General features: G+C 44.2%; 1 protein-coding gene across 2 annotated transcripts in view; it reads right to left on the bottom strand.

Moving 5' to 3' along the window:
• Nucleotides 1–20,661, bottom strand: part of LOC123610433 (aryl hydrocarbon receptor-like) — a 66,930-nt gene that overhangs the window by 12,084 nt on the left and 34,185 nt on the right. For both annotated transcript variants that reach the window (XM_045501019.1, XM_045501018.1), the window contains exons 4-9: nucleotides 11,041–11,130; nucleotides 6,093–6,219; nucleotides 3,027–3,169; nucleotides 2,197–2,399; nucleotides 1,189–1,298; nucleotides 893–1,034 (exon numbers count right to left, since the gene is read on the bottom strand). In XM_045501019.1, the coding sequence (XP_045356975.1) occupies nucleotides 893–1,034; nucleotides 1,189–1,298; nucleotides 2,197–2,399; nucleotides 3,027–3,169; nucleotides 6,093–6,219; nucleotides 11,041–11,130 (815 nt within the window). The remainder of the gene's footprint in view (nucleotides 1–892; nucleotides 1,035–1,188; nucleotides 1,299–2,196; nucleotides 2,400–3,026; nucleotides 3,170–6,092; nucleotides 6,220–11,040; nucleotides 11,131–20,661) is intronic.

Genomic DNA, 20,661 nt, shown 5'->3' with positions numbered 1-20,661 from the left:
GAGAGACACATGGTCAGATTTTTGCAGAGTGCAATGGGAAGCAGTGACTTCCTTTGAATATAGCTGACGAAAGATTCTATGTTCAGAATTTGAACTCTGGGTAAATAGGAACCTGGGAATTCTCTGTAAGCAGTTTTCAGGGCCTTGATATGAGCAGCCATTTTGGTATAGGCCCAAGGAGCCACGAATATGAGAATCGATGACCCAGGCAAATACGAGAATTTGACATAAAGCCCCGTCTGTGGTTCTTTTAGGGGAAAAAGGTGTGCATGTACATGCCTGCACTAATTGTTCAGCAGAAGCAGGCGAGTCCATTACAAAAGCCAAAGGCACACACGGATACTTGCGCGCGTCTCTTTCTCCTAGACTCCGCCAGCCTCGCTGGGACGAGGCCGACTGAATCCGTGGAACTGAACCCACGTGCTCACAAAGCGCCTCCCCTCCCCCTCGTGGAGTGCTCCGCCTACCCTACTGTTGGCCGAGATTGAGGCCCACGGGAATTGAGCGTCCTGTCTACGGCCAAACAACTATAGATGAGCTGCAGCTTTACTTGGCCCCTGAAAGCTGGGTGGCCTTCAGAGGCTGCCAACTCGAGGCTAGAGGAAACCTCGCTCCCAAGGCAGGGTTTCAGACCCTCCCTTCCGGTTCTCATTTGCATTGGGTCCTCTGCACAAGGATCTCGTTGTACCGTAGGGGCTTTTAGTTACGTCTTGTTGCACGATTACACTTACGTCGGGACCTTGCTTTTACGACAGGGTCCTCACAGGGGGACCTCAAGGACTTCATTTCTGTCGGGTTTCGCACTGCCGCTGGGCCCCAGCGGACGTCGCGCCCTCACTTACGACAGGTCCCTCCCCCCCCCGCGCCCGCCGTCCCCCGGGGCCGCACTTACGTCAGGGCCCGCTGCCGGGCGACGATGCAGTCGGGCTGGCCGCCACGGAACACCAGGCGGGCGTTGGACTGCACCCACAGCCAGCCGGCCTGCTTGGTGAGCAGCCGGAACACCGTGAGGCCGCTCTCGCCCGTCCTCATCACTGCAGAGAGAGCCTGCGCTCGCATGGGAGCTCGGACGCGCACCTGCCCTCCCTCGGAGCCCTCTGCAGGGGGGGGGGGGGCAGCAGGCGGGGGGAGGATTTGCCCCAGCCCCGCGGGGCGGGGTTGGGCCCTGAGGGCGCCTCCCGAACTCACTCCGCACGTGATTCTCGGCGCAGTGCATCATGTCGGCCGCGTGGATGAACTGGTAGCCAGATCCTTTCCTGCAGAGTTCGCTGTCTGTGTAACCCAGGACCACCTTGCCTCTGTGCAGAGGAGACACCGCACTTCCTTATGTTACGGCCTTGCTGTTCATCCCTCAAACTCCTAACAGTTCTCCGTTGCAGCCTTTTCTGCTTTGTGCCCACCCACCGAAGCGCCCAGGAGGGGTCTTCCCCAGGACACTCCAGGTCCGGCAAGGGTACCTCTCCTGCCACAGGGTTGGAGCAGGACCTTTAAGAGGCCTCCGCACTGACAGGATCGTCTCGGACACTTCTACCACACTTGTAATCCAAAACGCTGTTTAAGCCTGTGCTTACTTGCCTGCGCTGTGGAACAGGGGTCTGTCTGTACCTACAGTTACTCATGTGGGTGAACAAGTGAACTTTGGTTAAGGAGAAGTCCCACAGCTTTCATCAAAGGGCTCTGTGACTCCCCAGCATGCTAAGGAGCAGTCTTTGAGTAAGAAATAAAACGTGCATATTATAGTTGTAACAACACATTGAATCACTTGCTTTCTGGACTGTGTTCTAAGGGGCATGTTAGTTGATTTCCCCAAGAAAGGTTCAGTGGTCAAATAAAATTTGGGAAAAGTTGGGTCAAACCCAACTAAATTAGATTTTTTATAGTGGGACTTCTTGGGGGTTCACGATGATTAGTTAGTTACTAGAAGTCTTTAAGAGGGAGAAAAGTATCACTAAGGATTTGTTCTCTGCATCACACTAACCTAAACCCCATATTCCTACATGGAAGGTTTGCGACACCGCCCCCATAAGCAGCATCTTTTAAACTAACATTACAGGACCTGTTTGGACAGGATTGGCCAATTGTTCTTGCCTTGCCTTTGGTTCTAGATTCAGGATTTGGGCTAACTAGTAACTAGTAACTAGTGTCCAAGCACTCTTGGTTCCCTAGGAGTCACGATTTCTGGTCAGAGCGTTGTACCTGGAATCACAGGCTATAGGTGTGAAATCCAATTTGTGTTTTGTTTGGAAAATAAATGTTTTGTTTTGGAGCTCCAGGATGGTGAGTGGCTGGCGAGGTGTTGCAATGGCAAACAGGGTGAGTTGAGGAGACATGAGGATGCCATCTTCTGATGTATTGTTCTGCCCAGGGAGGAGTTTAAGATGGCCATGGAAATTCAGCTCCTAGAAAAAGCAGACCCCAAATGTAATGAGAAGACAAAGGAGAAGAGGATGTGAAGTAGCTAAAACAGTTGATACAACTTTCCCTTTATGGAACTCAGAGGGTCCAGTATCTTCCTTGTAGTTGAACAGGTAGGACTCCTCAGTATAGGTGTGTGCAGGCTTGGAGCCTTTTCATTCTGCTCTGCCCATCTGGCCCTGATCATTTTTCATGGCTTCTCCATCCTCCCTTAGGTCCTTGACCCACACAGCCTTTTTCATAGAGCCACAGAGTTGATTGAGCTGTGAGAGGGTGTACGATTCCAGGAATTGATAGGCACTTTTAGCTGATTTGGGGGATGGTGAAGAAGGTGTATATTAACATCCTGAGTTCACCAGGGATCTCCACTTAGGACTGTACTGTAGGTAACAGGTGTAACTAAATATCAAGTAAACATGTCCCATATCTTAACCAGGCAGAGGAAGGTTCAAAAGACAACCTGGGATTCTGAAATGGCAGTGAGCTGAAGGCCAGATGGCCCTTCCTGGGATGGTGAGGAAGCCTGGCTCACCCCTTGAGCAGTGTTCCATCTGAGCAGAGCCATGCTCTGTTGTAGGAAGTTCCTGAGCCTGTAAGGATAGCGTGATTACCAGAAACCCAGAAGAGTTGTCCAGCAGGCAGCGGAACCGACAGACAAAACTTCTTTCCAGATAGGAGGGGTCCTCCAAGGGCTGATGCTGAAGGCTGTCAGTGGGGGTGCCACTAAGTGAGAGACAGTTCTCTCCAGGCAGAGCTGGGAAGACAGAAAAGTGAGGAAGCTCTACTAGAACACTCTTCACCACAGAGCCAAAATATTTGTAGCTCTGAAAGAAGCTGGTGGGTGGAGAGAATGTGGGATCATAAGCCCTGTGGCCCAGTGAACCTTGGCCTTGCCTGACAGGATGACCTTGATTAGCCACTCAAGCTGGCTTTACAGTGTCATGAGGATCAAGTTAAAAATGAGATGATGTACATAACATACATATCCAGGAACCCTATTTGCTCTACTGTTGAGCTACACCTTGGAACTAACCACTTGTCATCACTTATACCTCTATTGTGCTGGCCAGTCTCTCATCAGCTGGGCAGACCGTCTAGGTCGAGAACAGCACAGACCCTGAACCCAGACCTGTTGTATGAATCTGGGCAAGTTATTTCACAACTCTATCGGCCCAAATTTTCTTCTCTCTCTTTAAAGAAAGTTATTATGAGAACTACATTTATATATGTAAAGCACTTGGAATAGTGCCTGGCACATTGTAACCTTTATACATTGACTGTTACTCTTGTCATTTTTTTCTTTTCTTGTTTTAACTTTGCCATAGCCTTCTAACTGGTGTCCCTGCTTCTCCCCCTGCCCCTATAGTCTGTTCTCCATTCAGTAGCCAGAGTAACTTTAAAATATAGGTCAGATCATGTCAACTATCTGTTTAGAACTCTCCAGTGGCTTCCTACCTCAAAGTCTATAGTGGCCTGCACCCCTGAACCCCTTTCCCACTCAGTCACCTGCCAGTTTCCCATTCACTCTCTGTGCCCTTCTCAGTGTCCTCCTTGCCATTCCTCATCTATGCCAAGTCCACTTCTGCCTCAGGGACTTTGCACCCATGCTATTTCTTGCACCTGCACTGCCCTCCTCCATTTATCCATAAAAAAGGATGCCACTTTGACTCGTTTTGGAGTGCTGGTTTAGCTTGCTCTCTTCCCTGTCCTAGGGGTTTGTATCCTTTGCAAAGGATAATAAAGGAAAAAACAAACTTTTGGGTTAAATACAAAAGTACCATTGAAGATTCATTAGAAAGTCAAAGAGGCAAAAACCAAATTTGTTATCTTTTGCTATAATTCTCAACCTGACAAGTATGATTATAGTTGTGCTAATGGTTTTGCCTTTGTCACATGAAAATTGATTTGTCTGGACTTTATTCTTCTGCAGAAGAATAAAGTGTAGCAGGCTAGGGAGGAACAAAGGCAGGTTTATGATCTGATAAATTTTACTACTTTTGTAATCTCCTTTAATAAAACCCCTAGCACATGGTAAACCATCAATAAATGTTAGAACATATACACACATGTGTAAAGCATGGCACATGGTACACCATCAATAAATGTTAGAACATATACACACATGTATAAAGCACACATCAACTTGAATTTGGATTAGTTGGGTGGTCTTCAGATATCTTTCTTCCATGTTTATAGCACTGCATTAAAATTTTGCTTGTATTTTGAAAAAATTATGCATATATTTATAAATACGTAGGTAGACTTCTGTATGGTTTCTGCTACTACAGAGGTATAAGGGTATAAAAAGTATTTAAAAACATGAAATTAGATGCAAAATTCCAGGCTATCCATTGTTAAGGAAATAATTCAAACTTGGCAGTGTCAGGCAGTGTACAAAAGTCTGAGCTTCACACTTATGTTCCCTTCTCTTTTGACCTTAGCCAGTCAACACGGACATGGGTGGAGACACGGAAACAGCCTGCACAGAGGTCCAAGCTCAGTGCTGAGGACAAAGTTCCTCCCTCCAATGAGCTGATAATCTTATGGGAAAGAAAAAAAGTGAAGTCCTATTTTGTGATAAGTAACTTTACTCTGCTGGATTTATGGCTAGTTAAGACAGAATCTTACGCCGAATGTCTGAGGTAGGAGCAGGCTTTGAAGAGAGATGGACTAAAATCACAGCAGCCAAAGCTGAATTGAGTTAAAGCTGTATCTTACGAATTTACACAACCATGTATTATAGTCAGCCTTGTAAGTTTATTCTTGCTTAATATTTTTGGTTATCTACCACAAAAAGGATGTCGTTAGTGTGCAAATATTGGCACATGGATTCACTTTTTTTTTCTAATTGAAGCCTCTGTTTGAGTATTTGATTTTTTTCTAACCATCCGTCACAACAAAGCACAGAAGAGCCTTTCTCTGCATCCTCTGTGGATGCATTAAGTGTACTCTAAATCCTTGGAGAGGGGTCCTGTATCTGGATTTACAAAATGGCATTTACTTGTAAAGGACAGTATTGCCTTTTGCCTATGGTATCCCACCAGTTGGCAGAATAACACGTTATGGCCATAATGGCCACCTAACTTGTATACTCACTAGATACACAAATATGAGTCCATGCCAGCTTGATCATTGTTCAGAGGATGCACCTCCCTGGGCAAGTAGGATATTTCCTCCAGCATGAGTCTTATCACTCACCAACTGGGTCCATCTGGGCAAGCATCACTCTCTTCATCTGAACATTCATTTGTTCAAGCAGCTAATGTTTACTTTGTCTCAGACACTGTTCCAGGCGCTGGGAATACATCAGTGAACAAGATCATCAAAAATCCCTCCCTGCATCCTACTGGTAGTAAAATCAACAGGTACTCATGCCTCATGCATAGTTTCCAGTTCCTAGGAGGACCAGATGAGGTCACAGATATGAGATGTAGAGTCCTGTGCCAACGCACACTACCTGATTCGTGATTGCAGTCCTTCCTCCTCTCTTTCCCTCATATTCGTGGGACTTAGTGAGTGCTCGATCAGTGCTTAATGAAATCTACATCTGAGTGAGAAAGCCTGACTTCCTCATCTGATTTCTTCCTCATGGAAGAAACAAATGTATACCGTGTTGAAACACATGTAGAGGATTGATTTTGTATTTGCCCTTTTCCCCCCAAGCCTTCCTGACTTACGGTGGTTGTCCTGCTCTCCCTCTCTGCTGATAGGTGCTGCATCTGGAGGCCAGAGAAATTGGCTCTGGAACATGGCTCTATCCTCCTTGTGGATCAGCTCGAACACACTCTGATAGATGACATCTGACTGCAAAGACCAAGGGGCAGTGTCACACTCCAGGGGATGCTTCTTTCCTTCCTGAGGCCAGGTATGACCTGTTCACCTCCAATGAACCTAAGTCATGTCTAGCACCTCTGATCCTTCCAGGCATCGTGTACTCACCTGTCTTTGTCCCTCCCCATCCTGGGTCTGGTTGGTGCACTGTGTCTGTTTTCCTTCTCTGGTTTTGTACAGCCATCTTATCAGGCTGCTGCTGTCCCCAGACCCAGAAAACATCCATGAGGTGGGCACTACCATGGTGTTGGAGGCCATGTCTGTATCCTCTCTTGAAAAGGGTGGCAGTGCTTGGGGCCAAGGGAAGAATGACTGTCTAGCAGACAAGTCACAGGTCATTAGCAGGGAGATGTCTGAGGTGGGGACACCCTTTGGAAGCTACTGAATAGCCCTGGAGAGTTGGCTTAAAGTTCTATGGAAGGAGAATGTTGAGCTCTTCTGGATAACAAAATTAAACTGGATTATAACAAAAATCTCATTTCCAGGGAGAGCCAAGTTTGTTCTGTCATTTGTTGAAGGAGATGAGTGAATATAAATGCTAATGTATTTATACATTATATAATGTATTCACTCTAAAGAAATGGGCTCAGGGGCACTGCGGGCAGGGGGCTCAGTCGGTTGAGTGTCTGACTCTTGATTTCAGCTCAGGGCATGATCTCATAGTCGTGGGTTGGAGCCCCGTGCTGGGCTGAATGTGAAGCCTGCTTGGGATTCTCTCTCTCTCTTTCTCTACCCCTCTGCTGCTTGTTCTCTATCTCAAAATAACTAAGTAAACATAAAAAAAAAAAAAAAAAGGAAATGGGTTTGGCAATGTAGTGACTTGAATGTGAACAAAATTTAAGGTATCCTATCCCCATACAGATTTTGCAAATATTTTACACATAAGGAGAATGTTAAATTGTTTTCAAGCCAGTTTGCCTTGAGAAGTCTTACTGTATTCCTTGTAAATCAAGCAGGTTTAATTTTAAAAATGTAGTAAGTCAGAGCGCCTGGGTGGCTCAGTCGGTTAAGCATCCAGCTTCAGCTTGGGTCATGATCTCATGGTTCATGGGTTTGAGCCCCATGTCGGGCTCTGTGCTGACAGCACTGAGCCTGGAGCCTGCTTCAGATTCTGTGTCGATGTCTCTCTCTGCCCCTGTCCCACTCATTTTCTCTCTGTCTCTCTCTCTCTCTGACAAAAATAAACATTAAAAAAGTAAGAAATGTAATGAGTGTCTCTACTGTTGCTTGTAGTGAATAACTTATTAAGTTATGTTTTATTTGAGTATAGTTTGGGATTATTCTTGATCTTCTGAGAGGAATTAAGTGCAGCTGAAAGTTTTCTGTCAGCAATAAAAAGTTTTTCTGGCCCAAATTCTACCTCAGATAAGTTATTCTTCTTCACTCTTCCCCTGCATCTCTGAACCCACACAAAGCATGATCTTTAGAAACCTGTTGTATATAACCATTTTCTGCACTAAATTCAGGGAAAATGAACTTTTCAGGAGCATATCCATCCCAGCACATGGCATGGTGATAAATATTTACAAGCGTCTGGCTTAGCTGATGAAAGGACAGAGACATTGTATGGGCCTCCAGGCTGGAAGGAGGTGAAAGGCCAATGGCATGAAGATTGGAGGGGAAATAACAGAGATGGCAGCATGGGGGCTGAGGCCAAGGGAGGTGGGCTTTCAGGGGACCACCAGGGCAAAACAGAACAGACAGCATGGAGGAATGCAACAGTGCTCTGACAGTGCCCAGCACCCGACACATCCGTGCTCCCTGCTTCTACCTGGTCGAACTCTAAAAGCCATACACAGCACTGGTGTGGGAGAGCTGTGCACAGAGGCAGAGGCCACAGGCAGTGACCCTGACTTCTCTCCTGTTCACCCACATTGCTGTCATTCTGTCTGCAGCTCTTTTCACTGCCCCTGGAGGTTCTGAACTGGAAAGGCATCACAGCAGGGCGGCCCTGCCTCCCCTAACCACACTGCACAGAGAAACCCATTGCATTTCTTGGATATGAAGGGCTTTAGCCAAGTTTATTTTTTTCTTTCTTTTGTAAAGTCTTCTTATAAGGGTCCCTATCTCTGAACCCTCCCTCACATCACGTTTGTCCTCAGCAAGGGCAAGGAGGCAGAAAGTTCGATGCTGACAGTGTGGGTGTGGCAAGCGCTCAGGCCTCAGGTCTGTCTTTGACAAATAAAACTCCTTCTCAGATTCTCAGCTGAAAACCAGATACAGCATAATGGTACTGACTGACATTTTTTCTAAAGGAAAGGTGAAAAGACCGTAAAACTTCTCAGCAAGTGTCTTTTCATCACAAGTGAGGCGTAAGTCCAGAGCTGGTGTGGGGTATGCTGCGCACATCCATGAGTGCAAGGTGGGCATGGGAATATGTGAGGAGTGGAGATGGAGGGATTTTGAGTCTTCCTATTGCCTTGATTTCAGAAAACCTTCTGTTGCTATGGCATTTTATGAACCCCTTACACTGCATGGTATTCTTGGTGAGCAATGCACTTGCACAAGCATTGCTGTTTTTCAGTCTGCACGGCAGTTGTGTGGAGCATGGAATGTCTTCCCTCAGCATCAGCAATGAAAATGCCCTTCAGGTCTCCAGCTGCAGGGAGTATAACTGAGACACGTCCCAGCTGCTGCCCACTAAAATCCACTGTGGCGGCAACTGTAAGGCAAGCCTGCTCCTGGGAGATGGGACTTCTCTGATGGGCAACTTGGCCATGAGGGCTCCCCTTTGGCCTGTTCAGCTTCCTGAGAGCTGTACAGTTGGCTAACTCTCCTTGCCAGGGTCAGGTCAGAATTTTTAGGACATACAATTTTTACACCCTTGCAGGAACTTCAGAAAATGGGACAAACTGAATGCTGGGATGGCTCTTAGAGGCTGGAAAAAGCCAGTGGTCAGTGAGAGGGTAATACCGGAGTTGTCCTGGCAGATGGCAGAGAAAGGGACAAAAAGGCTGAGTGAAATGGGTGTGGTGGAATGAATGCAATTCATCAGTTCAGAAGACCCACCAGAGATTGCATACCATGTGAGGGCCCAGGGACATACCACACACCAAGGCCTACAGGAGTGCACTACTGGAGGGGCCCCATCATAAGAAATTTGGTATTAAGGTGACTGTTCTTTTCAGGTCAGGGCTGATGGTAGGAGAGGAAGACACTGGGGTGGGCTCATGAATGTCCATTGGGATGATGGAGCCCTGAAGTAAGAGAGGTCAGATGGCAGCAATTACTGACCAAGCCTGTAGGCTTCAATTACAGTGGTGGCCAGCAAGGCAGAAGAAATAATCAAGGGGGCTTGGACCATAGGGAGTTGTGGAGATGGTTAATAGAGCATGGCATCCCAAGGGGCAAAAGGGATGGGCAGCCAACAACGATGCTGCTTAACATCTACAATTAAAGGCAACAAAGGAGGGTCAGTAGGCTGGGGGCTGTTACCTTGATGAAAAATGACAATCCTTTGCTCAGTTTCTGGACCTGAGACAAATTTCAGATCTGAAATCCACTGGCTGAAGAGGGGGCATGGTCCCTAGGAGGAAGGGCCCTACAATGCCATGGTAAGATATTGACCATACCTTCTATCCAACAGCACCACTGTCCATGACCTCCTTGAGATATGATATTGCATGTGATTTACTATCTTGACTGGAGTCAGTTTGGGGGTAGGTTCAGGTAGTTTCAGGTAGTTTCAGGGGTTTCCCCTTGGCCTTTTATGTTTTGATATATCTCACTCCATGGGCCAAGGACCCAGTCTGGGGGTTACACCAGCTGTCAACTAGATTGATTCCAATTACATGCTTATGGAATGGGTAAATGACCACTGGGTGGGTCCTGACACTTTGTGGGTTTTCTGTGAGCCAGACTTTAGCTGGCACTTCAGGTATTATCTGGCCCCCATGGGCCTTCACCCTGATGTGAGGACCATGACGGCACTGGATACCGGGACTCAGACCCTTCAGTAGTGAAGGTTTGCATCACACCTCTAGCTAAGCCATCAAGGTGTGCTGAGGTGATGGCTGAGGATGAGAAGAATTCAGAATGGAGAGCAGAGGAGTTCCAGGTGCTACCCTGAGACCAGCTGGAGTTTGTCCCACTCACCTCTCTTTTTTGAGGTTCCCCCAGGGAGAGAGGCTCATAGGAACCAAGGAGGATTTGCTCCGCAAACCCTGGTGGAGGAGTAGACTTGTGAAGCACAAGAAGTGAGTGTGATGGCCATGATAATGTGCCTCTTAGGTTTATGACTGAGGTTATTGTAAGGTTGCCTCTCTTTGATGTACTACTTGTTTGTGCTGGGGCCACAATTCCTATGGATTGCCCCCAGCCAGTGACTAAGCATGGTAGGGACACCAAGGCAGGCCTGTTCCTGGGAGAAGAGGAGCTTGCCTGCCGCATGACTTTGGATTGAGGATGTCCCACTGGCCCTGCACTGCAGTAGAAGACTCTTCCACCCACCCCCGTTCCTTCCTGGTCTCTTGCCCAAGGGACAGACCTGGTTTCCCCAACCCCTGCTCCCTCTTGGGTCCTCCCAGGATTTTCTCCTGAGAAATCTCTTGTTCATCTCATCCTACCTTGGCATCTGCTTCTCAGAGGATATGGGTTACCATGCCCTCCACTGGATGAAAGAAGCCAGTGCTCTAGGAAGGCTCAGTCAAAGACATATGACGTACATGTGTGGGACTGAGATGGAGACCCAGGTCTTCAAAATTCCATTACAGCCCCATGTAGACAAGCATTACATGGCCCTGCCTCACCCCCTAGATTTGCCAAACTCTTCAACTGAAAAATAAAACCACTCACTTGATGAAATCCCAAGTAGTCCTGGACCGTGGGAGAGACGTATAAAACATAGCCATCCTCTGTAACTGCCATGAGGAAGCCGTTGAGGGCCTGGGGAGAGGCAGAGAAGAGTTAGTTCAGATTTTTCCTCATTTCTGTCTTGTGGAGCTCCCGAGGGCTGGGATCAGGGTTGTTAGGTGTTTCTGTGAGCTTTCTTTTGGTGCCACTCATACCCTGAATGGTCACTTTTAAAGCAGGGCCTGGGATATCTGGTTACTCATATCTGCTGACTCATGCCAGCTCCCAAAAGAAGGCACAGTGTGTGTGTGTGTGTGTGTGTGTGTGTGTGTGTGGCATCAAAGTACAGCAAAATTCCAGCTTCAGTCTATTGAGAACACTGCAAACTGAGTTAAACAAATACACATGCACATGGGCTGTTTTCCCCTCTGCATCTCTGTTGTGGGTCCCACCCTTTGGTTACACAAATCCATTGAAGTCTTCTCATCTGTAGTGGACGACAAAACTGCTCCTTGTTGTCTATCAGCTGAAGCTGCATGTTGGTCTCACCCCAACAGGTGGCTAAAAAAAGTGCTTATTGATCCTCCAACCCCTTCTGGGAGCCACCCTATTAGAAACTTGCAAAGTATACATTTTTAACCATTTCCTCAGCAGATCCTAAGGAGGCATCCAATCTTAGGACATGGTTTTGGTTGTGACTGAGATGCATTTTAATTTTAAGCTTTCAGTTGGAAGCATTTTTCTATACTTATGTCAGGGAAACATATACCTGTAGTTTAAAGCCACTCCCCATTCCCAACATTTCCAGGTACAAATTACAAACAAATGCTCATTAGGAAAACTGTATTTATTCAGCGGTATTTATTGAACACACATGTTCCCAAATCTAAGCCCAAGCCAAATGTGACAAACAGCCATTGACCTCCAGGAGAAAGGAATTTACATGGGAGACAGGCTCAGTGGGGAGCACAGAGAACAAACAACACAATGCAGCCTGTTGTGCGTTTCACAGCAAGATGTAGGGGCTTTGGGGGTCTAGAGTTCACAGAGGAAGGTGGGATCTGGGCCCTGGCAAGAAGCCAGAGCTTGGCCTCAAGACTGCAGGTGGTTTAGCTTGAAGGAAAAGAGCATTCCTGGGATGGGGTGTTGGGGGGGGGGCGCGGCAGGACGTATGTGCCAAGTTTAAGGTGCTGAGTGACTTCCATGTACTGACCATAGAAGAAAGTGTAAGAAGGTGAGTATCAAAATTTTTTCAGAAGTTATTTATGGTGGTGTGATTTTTGCCTATCTTTATAATTTTCAAATATGAATAAGCTCATTTTTTTAAAGAATATGAACACATGAGCTTGTGGATGGGAAGAGATGTGCCTGGAAAAGGCACTAACCTTGTGTGGTGGGAATGGACAGGACTTCACAACATTTCATCTCAAAATATCCCATTTTTCCTGCTGTCTGGTCCCCATGGTGGGGACTCTGAGAACGCTGCATGCCTTGGGAAGAGGTGATTTAACCAAAAAATGGAGGACTCTTCCTGACATTTTTGTTTCAAAGGCCAAGTTCTCAGGCATCAACAAAGGAAAGACTTAATGGGTCAGTCAAGACAAGAGCCTGGCCAGTGCTGGATGACAGGACATCAGCACAGCTCCCTGCCCATGAGACTTGAGAGGGCCTCCAGTCTATGTGAGTAAAGATTCAAGAGAGAAGTGAAGAGAGCTTATATGCTGGGAGGTCCTGAGAAAGCTCAGGAGGGTGGGCATGAGGGCTGTTCTCCCCCATGGAGGATGGCAGAAACCCCAGATAGATTTGAGGTTTGAGGGGCTTTAGAGAAGATATTTTTTATGTTTCTGCTCACTTAGGGGTTCTGACGAAACCTTACTGAGACCTGGGAACATGGGGTCATCCTGGGTTGTAAAAACGTAGACAATGGTCTTATTGTTACCATAGAAAAGTGTATTTACATTGCAAATGGTTAGAGTAAGAACTCATGAGCCTTTCCAAGGCTTTTATCCTTCTTTTCAGGAGGGGAGGGTAACAGCTTGTGTTTAATTTTTTTTTCTATTTTTTAAAAATTTGATTTAATTAGTTTATATCCAAGTTAGTTAGCATATAGTGTAACAGTGATTTCAGGAGTATATTCCTTAATGCCCCTTACCCATTTAGTCCATATCCCCCTCCCACAACCCCTCCTGCAACCCTGTGTTCATTCTCCATATTTAAGAGTCTCTTATGTTTTGTCCCCCTCCCTGTTTTTATATTATTTTTGCTTCCCTTCCCTTCCCTTATAAAGTCCTCATATGAGTGAAATCATATGATATTTGTCTTTCTCTAACTGACTAATTTCATTTAGTATAATACCCTCCAGTTCCATCCATGTACTTGCAAATGGCAAGATTTCATTCTTTTTGATTGCTGAGTACTACTCCATTGTATATATATACCACATCTTCTTTATCCATTCATCCATTGATGGACATTTGGGCTCTTTCCGTACTTTGTCTATTGTTGATAGTGCTGCTATAAACATTGGGGTGCATGTGTCCCTTCGAAACAGCATACCTGTATCCCTTGGATAAATACCTAGTAGTGCAATTGCTGGGCTGTAGGGTAGTTCTATTTTTAATTTTTTGCATTCCCACAAGCAGTGCAAACATCTTTGCCAACATCTGTTGTTGCTGGAGTTAATGTTAGCCATTCTGACAGGTGTGAGGCAGTATCTCTTTGTGGTTTTGATTTTTATTTTCTTGGTGGTGAATGATGTTGATCATTTTTTCATCGTCGGTTGGCATTCTGGATGTCTTCTTTGGAGAAGTGTCTATTCATGCCTTTTGCCCATTTCTCCACTGGATTATTTGTTTTTTGGGTGTTGAGTTTGTTAAGTTCTTTATAGATTTTGGACACTAACCGTTTATCTGATATGTTGTTTGCAAATATCTTTTCCCATTCCGTCGGTTGCTTTTAGTTTTGTTGATTGTTTCCTTCACTGTGCAGAAGCTTTTTATTTTGATGAGGTCCCAATAGTTCATTTTTGCTTTTGTTTGCTTTTGTAAGAAGTTGCTGCGGCCAAGATAAAAGAGGTTTTTGCCTGCTTTCTCCTCAAGGATTGTGATGGCCTCCTGTCTTACATTTAGGTCTTTCATTCATTTTGAGTTTATTTCTGTGTATGGTATAAGAAAGTGGTTCAGGTTCATTTTTCTGCATGTCACAGTCCAGTTTCCCCAGCACCACTTGCTGAAGAGACTGTCTTTATTCCATTGGATATTCTGTCCTGCTTAGTCAAAGATTAGTTGGCCATATGTTTGTGGGTCCGTTTCTGGGCTCTCTATTCTGTTCCATTGATCTGAGTGTCTTTTGTGCCAGTACCATACTGTCTTGATGATTACAACTGTGTAGTATACGTCGAAGTCCAGTATTGTGATGCCTCCTGCTTTGGTTTTCTTTTTCAAGATTGCTTTGGCTATTTGGGGTCTTTTCTGGTTCCATACAAATTTTAGGATTGTTTGTTGTAGCTCTGTGAACAATGCTGGTGTTATTTTGATAGGGATTGCATTGAATATGTAGATTGCTTTGGGTAGTATTGACATTTTAACAATATTTGTTCTTCCTATCCAGGAGCATGGAATATTTTTCCATTTTTTTTGTGTCTTCTTCAATGTCTTTCATAAGTTTTCTATAGTTTTCAGTGTATAGGTTTTTCACCTCTTTGGTTAGATTTATTCCTAGATATTTTATGGTTTTTGGTACAATTGTAAATGGGATCGATTCCTTGATTTCTCTTTCTGTTGCTTCATTGTTGGTGTATAGGAATGCAACCGATTTGTGTACATTGATTTTATATCCTGAAACTTTGCTGAATTCATGGATCAGTTCTAGCAATTTTTTGGTGGAATCTTTTGGGTTTTCCATGCAGAGTATCATGTCATCTGTGAAGAGTGAAAGTTTTACCTCCTCCTGGCTGATTTGGATGCCTTTTATTTCTTTGTGTTGTCTGGTTGCAGAGGCTAAGACTTCCAATACTATGTTGAATAACAGTGGTGAGAATGGACATCCTTGTCTTGTTCCTGACCTTAGGGGGAAAGCTCTCGGTTTTTCCCCATTGAGGATGATATTAGTGTTGGGTCATTCATATATGGCTTTTATGATCTCCAGGTATGATCCTTCTATCCCTACTTTCTTGAGGGTTTTTATCAAGAAACGATGCTGTATTTTGTCAAATGCTTTCTCTGCATCTATTGAGAGGATCATGTGGTTCTTGTCCTTTCTTTATTGATGTGATGAATCACACTGATTGTTTTGTGGATATTGAACCAGCCCTGCATCCCAGGTATAAATCCCACTTGGTCATGGTGCATACTTTTTAAAATGTATTGTTGGATCTGGTTGGCTAATATCTTGTTGAGGATTTTTGCATCCATGTTCATCAGGGAAATTGGTCTGTAGTTGTCCTTTTAGTGGGGTCTCTGTCTGGTTTTGGAATCAAGGTAATGTTGGCTTTATAGAAAGAGTTTGGAAGTTTTCCTTCCATTTCTACTTTTTGGAACACCTTCAAGAGAATAGGTGTTAACTCTCCCTTAAATGTTTGGTAGAATTCCCCTTGAAAGCCATCTGGCCCTGGACTCTTGTTTTGGGGAGATTTTTGATTATTAATTCGATTTCCTTACTGGTTATGGGTCTGTTCAAATTTTCTATTTCTTCCTGTTTCAGTTTTGGTAGTGTATATGTTTCTAGAAATTTGTCCATTTCTTCCAGATTGCCCAACTTATTGGCGTATAATTGCTCTTAATATTCTCTTATTATTGTTTTTATTTCTGCTGTGTTGGTTGTGATCTCTCCTCTTTAATTCTTGATTCTATTTACTTGGGTCCTTTCCTTTGTCTTTTTGATCAAACTGGCTAGTGGTTTACCAATTTTGTTAATTCTTTCAAAGAACCAGCTTCTGGTTTCATTGATCTGTTCTTCTGTGTTTTTGGTTTTGATAGCATTAATTTCTGCTCTGATCTTTATTATTTCCTGTCTGCTGCTGGTTTTGGGTGTTATTTGCTGTTCATTTTCCAGCTCTTTAAGGTGTAAGGTTAGGTTGTGTATCTGAGGCCTTTCTTCCTTCTTTAGGAAGGTGTGGATTGCTATATAGTTTCCTCTTATGACTGCCTTTGCTGCATCCCAGAGGTTTTGGGCTGTGGTGTTATCATTTTCATCAGCTTCCATGTACTTTTTAATTTCCTCTTTAACTTCTTGGTTAGCCCATTCGTTCTTTAGTAGGATGTTCTTCAGTCTCCAAGTATTTGTTACCTTTCCAAATTTTTTCTTGTGGTTGATTTCGAGGTTCATAGCGTTGTGGTCTGAAAATATGCACGGTATGATCTCAATCTTTTTGTACTTACTTAGGGCTGATTTGTGTCCCAGTATGTGGTCTATTCTGGAGAATGTTCCATGTGCACTGGAGAAGAATGTATATTCTGCTGCTTTAGGATGAAATGTTCTGAATATATCTGTTAAGTCCATCTGGTCCAGTGTGTCACTCAAAGCCATTGTTTCCTTGTTGATTTTCTAATTAGATGATCTGTCCATTGCTGTTAGTGGGGTGTTGAAGTCCCCTAGTATTATGGTATTATTATCAATGAGTTTATGTTTGTGATTAATTGATTTATATATTTGAGGGCTTCCACATTATAGCATAAATGTTTATAATTGTTAGTTCTTCTTCGTGGATAAACCCCTAATTATGATATAATGCCCTTTTCATCTCTTGTTACAGTCTTTATCTTAAAGTCTAGATTGTCTGATATAAGTATGGCTACTCTGGCTTTCTTTTGTTGACAATTAGCGTGATAGATGGTTCTCCATCCCCTTACTTTCAATCTGAAGGTGTCTTTAGGTCTGAAGTGGGTCTCTTGTAAACAGTATATAGATGGATCTTGTTTTCTTATCCATTTGGTTACCATATGTAATGATTTTGATTAGAGAGTTAGTCCATTGATGTTTAGAGTGAGTACTGAAAGATTTGAATTTATTACCATTATGTTGTTTGTATGGTTGGAGTCTGGGGTGTTAGCTGGTCCTTTCTAGTGTTTGTTGTTTTCGGTATGTATGTATGTATGTATGTATGTATGTATGTATGTATTTTTTCCTCTTTTCTCCCCTCAGAGAGTCCCCCTTAAAATTTCTTGTAAGTCTCGTTTACTGGTTATAAACTCCTTAAATTTTGTTTGTCTGGGAAACTTTTAATCTCTCCTTCTATTTTGAATGACAGTCTTGCTGGATAAAGAATTCTTGGCTGCATATTTTTCTGATTCAGCATGTTGAATATATCCTGCCACTCCCTTCTGGCCTGCCAAGTGTCTGTGGATAGGTCTGCTGCAAACCTGATCTGTTTTCCCTTGTAGGTTAAGGGAAAAAAGAACTTTTTTTTTCCCTTGCTGCTTTCATGATTCTTTCCTTGCCTGAGTATTTTGTGAATTTGACTATGATATGCCTTGTTGATGGTCGGTTTTTGTTTAATCTCATAGGAGTCCCCTGTGCTTCCTGGATTTTGATGTCTGTGTCTTTTCCCAGGTTAGGAAAGTTTTCCACTGTGATTTGCCCACATAACACTTCTACCCCTTTTTCTCTCTCTTCATCTTCTGGAACCCTATGATTCTGATGTTGTTCCTTTTAAATGAGTCACTGATTTCTCTAATTCTTAAATCGTGCTCTTTTGCTCTAGTCTCCCTCTTTTATTCTGTGTCATTATTCTCCATAAGTTTGTCCTCTATATCGCTGATTCTCTGCTCTGCCTCATCTATCCTTGCCGCCATGGCATCCATTCGAGATTGCAGCTCAGTTATAGCATTTATTTCATCTTGACTAGCGTTTACTTCTTTTATCTCCTCAGAGAGGGATTCTAATCCATTTTCGACTCCAGCTAGTGTTCTTATTATGTGATTCTAAATTCTGGTTCAGGGGCAACTGCGTGGCTCAGTTGGTTAAGCATCTGACTTCAGTTCAGGTCATGATCTTGCCATCTGTGAGTTCGGGCCCCACGTCGGGCTCTGTGCTGACAGCTCAGAGCCTGGAGCCTGTTTCAGAATCTGTGTCTCCCTCTCTCTCTGCCCCTCTCCTGCTCATGCTCTGTCTCTCTGTTTGTGAAAAATGAATAAACCTTAAAAACAATTTAAATTCTGGTTTAGACATCTTGCTTGTATCTGTGTTAGTTAAGTCCCTGGCTGTCATTTCTTCCTGCTCTTTCTTTTGGGGTGAATTCCTTCATTTCATCATCTTGAAGGAAGAAAAGGAATTAATGAGGTAAAAAATAAAAAAAATTAAAATAAAAAAATTAACAACAACAACAACACACACACACAAATCAAATAAATGATCCTAGATCCTAGGTGTGTTTTGGTCTGGGTGTTGAAGGGGGCTTGATAGATTAGAGAAAAAAGGGGAAGAAAAAAAAAGGAAATTGTCTGAAAATTTGAAAAAATGAATACACTGAAATAGAATAAAATGAAATGATGGAAGTAAAATAGAATTTGAAAAATTTACATAAAATAAAGTTGGAAAACATTAAAAATATTTTAATAAAAATTGAAAATAAAGACAGATTATTTCTTTCTGTATTCAAGAAAAAGAAAAGAAACAAAAAAGAGAGGAAAAAAAAGAAAATTGAATAGGTGGACCAGCAAACAGACTGAAATACGATTGAAATTACTTGGTTTTCCATAGAAGTCAAACCATGAAGCGCATTATAGTCTGTAAACTAAGCAGGTGGAGAGACTTGTGTTCCTGAAGAGCAAGGTTGGCCCAGTTAGGCAGGGCTTAGTGTAATGGCTCCATCCTCCATTAGTTTTTGCTGCTTAGCTTACTGGGGTGGATTGTTGTGGTGTTTGTAGGTGGTGTATGCACATGTGCAGGAACGGTGAAAATGGCGTTACCCAGCTACCAGGTCTCTAGTATTGGAATTCTGTTCTCTCCGATCAGCAATTGTGCACCTGTCCTTTGTCTCCGGCTTCTGTCCACTCCCCACTTTTACACTGTCTGTGACCAAGCCCCAGGCAGCACCTCCCTCCTGGATTTTATCTCAAATGTAGCTATGTTTGCTGACCCCTCACTTCTGAGGGACTGTGGCTTTGACCTGTTCTGACCCTCTATGGAGTGTCTCACCAAGCAATGGCCGGGTGCTGGCTGCACCCAGGAATGTTCGCAGGACCATGCTGCTGCCGATGCCCAGAGACTGCGGCTGGGTGCCAGCCTGCCCCAGAAAAAGTTCACGCGATCATGTATCAGCAGCGTGTCAGGGATTATGGAAAATCACAACACACATCTGGCACCAGGCTTCACCCTTAATGACCTTGTTCCAGCACCAGCAAATGTGGTTGTTCTCCTGGGTCCACTTGGGTCTTTGCCTGTGTGGGGGCCACACAGCCTCTACCAGATGTCCTCCCCACAGGGGAACTGCCTTTCCCCTTGTGGCCTGAAGACCCCTGGACTCCACTCTGCTCCTGGGGGTTCGTCCTTCTCACCAGAGCACCTCCAGGTATTGAGCTATGGAGTTTCAGACTGCACCCTCCGTTTATAGAGTCTTAAAGGAATTTAAACACTCTCCTTTCTCCTTTCTCCTTCATTAGTTCAGTCCCTGCGGCTGTTTACACTTTTCCACTTTCTCTCCAACTGCTTTTGCATTGGGGGGGTGCTTTTCCCATATTCTCCCCCACTGTTTCCATTCTCTCTCCACAAGCAAAAATAGCTCCCTGCCTCTGTGGCTTCTCTCTTCCCCAGTTCACCTCTCCACACCATGTACCTGCTGAGTTCTGTGGTTCTGGTTGTGCAGATTGTTGTGTTAATCCTCAAATCAGTTTTCTAGTGTGCAGGATGGTTTAGTGTTGGTCTGGCTGTATTTCATGGATGCAAGATGCAAAAAAACCTTCCATGCTCTTCCGCCATCTTGGCTCCTCCCAACGGCTTGTGTTTAAATGCCTAAATTAGTATTTTTGCATTCCTTGCCCATAATACAGGCTCAAAAGAGTAGAGTAAACTCCACTTTTATCTCATTGCCTAAGAGCAAGGAATGGGGGCTCAGGAGAACCACATGATTATTGTTTGCTTGTAAGTAAATAATAGTTAATCTGTTCTGCTCTAGAAATCTCATGTATGCATTCAGGATTGTGGAAATAAAGGAACACCAACCAAATGAGAAAAGCAGAGGCTATTTATTCAGAGCTTGCTGCAGCAAGGGAGTCAGCCATGGTCACTTGAGTTTTAGCAGAGACTCAAAGGCAGAGAGAGGAGTAGGAAAGCTTCCTAGTGGAGAAAAGGGATGGCCTTAGATGGGGCTTGTTTGGAGGCTGTTCACATGGGGAAGCTGGAGATGCCTAACTAGAGGCAGGGCCTACTATGTGACTGGTCAGGGGAGCATGTTGGCTTTCTTTCATTGGTTGTAAGTTAGAAGGAGGGAGAACAATTAGGGAAGCTGTCAGTTATTCATCAAGTCCTGGCCATTCTGGGCTGATTGTTACAGAAATCATTGTCCTGCTTCCTGAATGCTACTAGAGATAGCAGTCTGATTTTCTATAAGTCTTACTGAAAGTAGGCTTGCTTCTGGGATAAATGTTTATTTTAGACAAGGGTTTGGTTTCCTGGGAAGGCTGCTGT

Source organism: Leopardus geoffroyi, chromosome C2 (assembly GCF_018350155.1).
Source record: "Leopardus geoffroyi isolate Oge1 chromosome C2, O.geoffroyi_Oge1_pat1.0, whole genome shotgun sequence".
Taxonomy (NCBI): domain Eukaryota; kingdom Metazoa; phylum Chordata; class Mammalia; order Carnivora; family Felidae; genus Leopardus; species Leopardus geoffroyi.
This window is presented reverse-complemented; position numbering and strand designations above follow the sequence as displayed.